The sequence below is a fragment of the Colossoma macropomum genome, unplaced genomic scaffold (assembly GCF_904425465.1).
Source record: "Colossoma macropomum unplaced genomic scaffold, Colossoma_macropomum, whole genome shotgun sequence".
Classification (NCBI taxonomy): Eukaryota; Metazoa; Chordata; class Actinopteri; order Characiformes; family Serrasalmidae; genus Colossoma; species Colossoma macropomum.
The window spans coordinates 890,154-895,000 of NW_023494800.1; the positions used below are offsets into that span (position 1 = coordinate 890,154).

The following is a 4,847-nucleotide window of genomic DNA, read 5'->3' on the forward strand; positions in this document are numbered from 1 at the left end:
TGTAAAGAACTCTTAAATCATGCATATGGTTCTGTGAGTGTTCATGGTTTTATACAAAACCATTGTCTTTATGAAAGAACCCTTGAAGAACCATCTTTCTCCAGGGTGAATGTGTTGTATATGGTTCTATATAGGACCAAAAAGGGTTTTTCTATTGCTACAAGCTTAGCATCATAACAATAGAAGAAACCTTTCTGGTGCTGTACAGAACCCTTTTCAAAACATTTGATATAGAACCATATACAACACATTCTCCATCAGTCTGGAGAACCATTTCACCATGCAAGGGTTTCTTTTGAGTATTCAAGAACCATTTTCTTTACTAAATAAGCCTTGAAGAACCATCTTTAATAGGGTAACATAAAGTTCATTGCAGTACTTTTCTTTAAATGAGCCTCTAATGAACACAATTCTCCCAGCTGGGAAAGAAAATTTGAAATTTGTAAATTTAGAAGGAAATTTTCACATGAATTGTCTCATTCATGTCATTGATGTCCTTGAATTCGTCTTCGGCGTCCAAAAACCTTGATCTGCTCCCACTCGTCCCCTTCAGCGGCGCCACTTTCCCTTCACTGATTACCAACAGCACTCAGTTACTCATTAATCTCTGGTTATTATTGGGGGTGGAATAATAAAAATTTACGGCCATCATTCGGACAGATAAACAGAGACGCTGAAGTAAACTGACGCTCCTTAAATCTGCCGTGAGAAGGAAGCGCTCGGCTGTGAGAAACTGCTTCAGTAGGGCAGGTTATCACGTACACTGCTGTAGAGTTTAAACTAATCTCCAATATTACTGAAACACTGAAGAGCTGAGTGAAAATGTGCAGACGGAAGAGCGGCTGGTCTTCGTTTGAGGTGTTCCTGACCACCACGGCCGCTCTGCTGTTGGTTGTATGTATTGGCCTGATCGTCGTCTCCTGGCTGGCTCTCCATCCCGGTAAGAACTTGTTTGTTTATTCTTTCACCACACTGATTTATTCCGAGTGTATCTGCCATTCATTGTGTTTTTATCCTGCTTATCTTTGTGATTGCATTCGCTCTCTGTTCCGTCATACAGCGACTGGACACTGTACCTGTTCGGTTCTTAAAGGGAACTTGTAGGCCTTAAAACAGTGGCCATGTCCAGTACTATTAAAATATGCCATATAATCCATATGGGAATGTTTTTTATTGTAAAAATACATGACAAACAGGCAAAATTCCTCCACCACTGTCACTGTGATGATGTCATATGGTTTTACTCTGATAGGCCTCTAGTAGTCATCGATCATCACTGGATAATCTCAATACTTCCGTCCACCCAGTGACCGGCTGGTTCGTTTTTCCTTTCCTCTATATTCAATGTTTTAATCAATAGAGTTAATTATAATATTAGTCATAAACTCTGTTCATTTTACTCTTGTGTTATTGTTTTGCTATCCAGTGTGGTCCACAGGAGGATGGGTTCCCCTGTTGAGTCTTGGTTTCTCTCGAGGTTTACTCCTCTTGCTCTTAGGGAGCTTTTCTTGGCGACACTCATGGAGCCTGAATTATCTGTACAGCTGCTTTGTGACAGCACCTGCTGTAAAAAGCGCCATATAAATAAACCTGATTTTGACTTTGGTTGTAGTGGAGTGTAGTGCTTCTCCTGAGTAATGTCAGCCTCTAGCTAAAGTTGGAAAGGCCGAATGATATAACAAACTGTGTCCCGATTCAGGGGCTGCATCGTTCGAAGCACGTGGTCTAAGCAGTCTTCAAAGGACATGCCTTCGTAGGCCGTGTTCTTTGAAATGAACCGAAATGAGACAGTCTGCTCTATGGGGGATTTCCTGTTTGTATCACAGCACTGGTGTTCCTGCCTGCATCACAAAACGCCGCTCCGTTTTCTTTTAAAATTCTTTAAAGATGGAGCCAGAAACTGATTTTAGTTTTTAATTTTTTCATTTATTAGAGCTGGAGATCCCACCACAGTCATCTCTCTGTCTGCTCTTGCTCTCGAAAACAAAGCGAAACATTAGCATACATTTCGCTTCAGACCACATTTGCTTTCTTTTAACGTTTGTATTTTTAAATATTTGGCTTATGTTTAAAGTGTCTCCTCAGCCGCCGTTCGCTCCTCTGCTGATGCCACCATGTTCTCGAGTCCTCACTGTCACGCAGTGAACTTTAGGTTATGTTGGCTGGCGAAGGATCCACCCGTTGGATTTTCCATGGAAAAGAAGGACACATTTCTCGACTGCTTATGAAGGAGCCTTTGAAAAGGGACAGGCTAGTCGCGCCACTGTGACGCAATCGGCCTTCAAATGCAGCCTCCGAAGGACGCAGCCCAGAATTGGGACACGGCTTTAGAGTTAAATGAGATATTTAACTTACTGCGACCAATTGATGCGGCAACAAAAATGGCAGCCCACTGGTGAAAGAGTTTTGTTTATTTTTAATAATAAATATTTTAGTATTAGTAATAATAATTTAGTAATAATAAGTATTTTGCTTGGTTTATACAATATATTTGAATGGTAGAGGACATGGACACCATTTTGCGGCCTATATGTCTTAACAGTCTGGGTTCTCTTTAATATTAAACACTTATTTCCTTGTTAAATGTTTACTGCTTTTCACTCCAAGTATGGAGGCCTACACTGAACAAACTGGCTCATCAGTTCAGCCTTAAAACGCTCGTCATGTGGTACCAAGCAATGTAATCAGTTATATTCAACTCAGATACTTTGAATTAAACAATACAGATGTTGCATTTACATCAATTCCAACCTTATAACACACCTCAAATCAGCCTCTGCTCTTCTCCCAGTGGACCAGCTTCATAAAATGCAAGATTTACGACAAAGAGCCAATGGTGACGCAGTAACGTTCACTGATTCATAACCCATTTGTGTGATGTGAGCCATTTTCCTTTATTTTCATACGCCGGTAGTGAATCATAACAAACAATCATAACAAAAATAACCCCTGAAAAGCTCTGACAGTAATTTTCTCCATAAACCTTTTAACTACTGCTGTAGGAGAACATGATGTGGAAGAAGCTCAGCAGGATTTCAGATCGGCAGATTTAACCAACACTAAATTTAATTTCATTTTCCAAATCAAATTCCTCATTTGGTGAATCCTCCTGTGAGTGGAAAGCAGGTTTGGCTTGGAATCCAAATCAGTGAGGAGTAATTTGACATGTTTAAACTGTACCTACATGTACAGAAGTTCTTTAGGAAACATTTACAGATCCTAAAATTTCATTTTTCAGCCAATCAGGATGAAGCAGTGACCCCCAACTCCACACTTAGTGGAAGTCTGACCATTTCAGAAGGAGCTGTTTTCACCGAGGAGCTCCGAAACAAAAGCAGCATGGAGTTCAAAGCGCTGGCCTTCGACTCGGAACTGCTGGTGAATCATCTCTTTACTTTATCCTGGAATTTGTGCATTTTTAAAACGTACTGAGTTCAAAACTAAACTTTCGTTTCGCTGTAATTTCGCTGATAGATTTTATGTGGAGCACACAAACAAAATATATATGTTTTTCAGTATAAAGTGTTAAAGTAACTCTACAAGCAATTACATCATTCATGATTTTAAAATAAAAGTTCATGGAATCTACAGTTGTATGCAAAAGTTTGGGCACTCCTGGTAAAATAACAAGCGAAAAGGGCTAAACACAGTTTCTGCAGCTGAATATTTAAAATAGAACAGTGCAGTTCCCTCATGGGTGCTAGGATGTTGGTTGGTGGTTGCTATGGTATCCCAGGTGGTTTCTAGGTTGTTCCTATGGTCCCCCACATGGTTAGTAGGGTGTTGCTAACGGACTTGGATCAACACAACTTAAATTGGAACACTCCGGAGTTTGAGGCACATTGTAAAGTTTTTCAGAGGAGTCTGGGCAGAGTTACAGTTTCTAGACTATGAAGGACCAACTGGGTGAACCAGTCTGCTACAGCGCCACCCTGAGGCAGAGCAGTGCTGCAGTTCTAGTTAGTTAAGAACATCAGAGACAGAAGCTGATTGTGGGTGAAGCAGATAAACAATCAGCTTCACTGAATCTGGATTTGAGTGTCTGTTTTTGTCTAACAGACAGCAGAACATCACAATCAGCTCATTTTCAGGGACCCCCTAGAATTTTGATTTTGAGACGTTCAGGGGGCTCAAGAGCTTAATTAGGCCCCTGTATTTCACGCATTGGTCTTTCCTCTTTCACACCCAATGAAATGACCTCTGTTTTGTCTTCGTTAAGTTTTAGAAAGTTTTGGCACATCCAGTGGTTAATGAATTCTAAGCATTGGAATAAAGAGTCTGCAGAACCAGAGTCATCTGGCAAAAGAGCGAGAGAGAGTGTGGCGTTGGTTATTGGGTTTGTGCTGTCCTGCATTCTCATTAATGTGGGCGTAATAGTCCTATTGTTTTGTCTCGATTGGAGAAAAGTTCTTAAAGTGGTGACCTGCCCAACACTGCAGTCAGTGTGCTGCCATCATGGTGCTGCACAGCCCTCCTGTAACCTGCTGTGATATTGTAAACAATTCCCTGACCATCAAAAAGGTAGCCTTGTAGGAGCTCACCAAACATTTGTGCCCAGGGTCCAGTATGGTCAAGATCTGCTGCTAACACTCATAGCAGCCTGGCTGATGAGCTGATGAGTTGACTGAGTGTTTAATGAGGCAGAACGCTTAGGTCTGCAGAGCTGCGGCCTGGAAGGAACTCAGTTTGACACGCCTGGTCTAAACCTTCCTCTTCTGGCTGCTGTTTTGTCAGATCTCTGAAGCTTTTGGCCGCAGTTCCCTCAAAGATCAGTTCAGAAGCTGCAGAGTGACCGAGTTCAGGTAAGGCCTGATGTGTAACATCTCTTAAAGTGAAGGCAAAAAATC

At 41.4% G+C, this 4,847-nt stretch overlaps 1 protein-coding gene across 1 annotated transcript in view; it reads left to right on the forward strand.

Annotated features, from left to right (window-relative positions):
- Positions 1–654: 654 nt before the first annotated feature.
- The window catches only part of tmprss15 (transmembrane serine protease 15), a 30,840-nt gene continuing 26,647 nt past the window's right edge, over positions 655–4,847 (forward strand). The window contains exons 1-3 of the mRNA XM_036588831.1: positions 655–940; positions 3,239–3,378; positions 4,735–4,802. Coding sequence (XP_036444724.1) covers positions 823–940; positions 3,239–3,378; positions 4,735–4,802 — 326 coding nt within the window. The 5' untranslated portion in view covers positions 655–822. The remainder of the gene's footprint in view (positions 941–3,238; positions 3,379–4,734; positions 4,803–4,847) is intronic.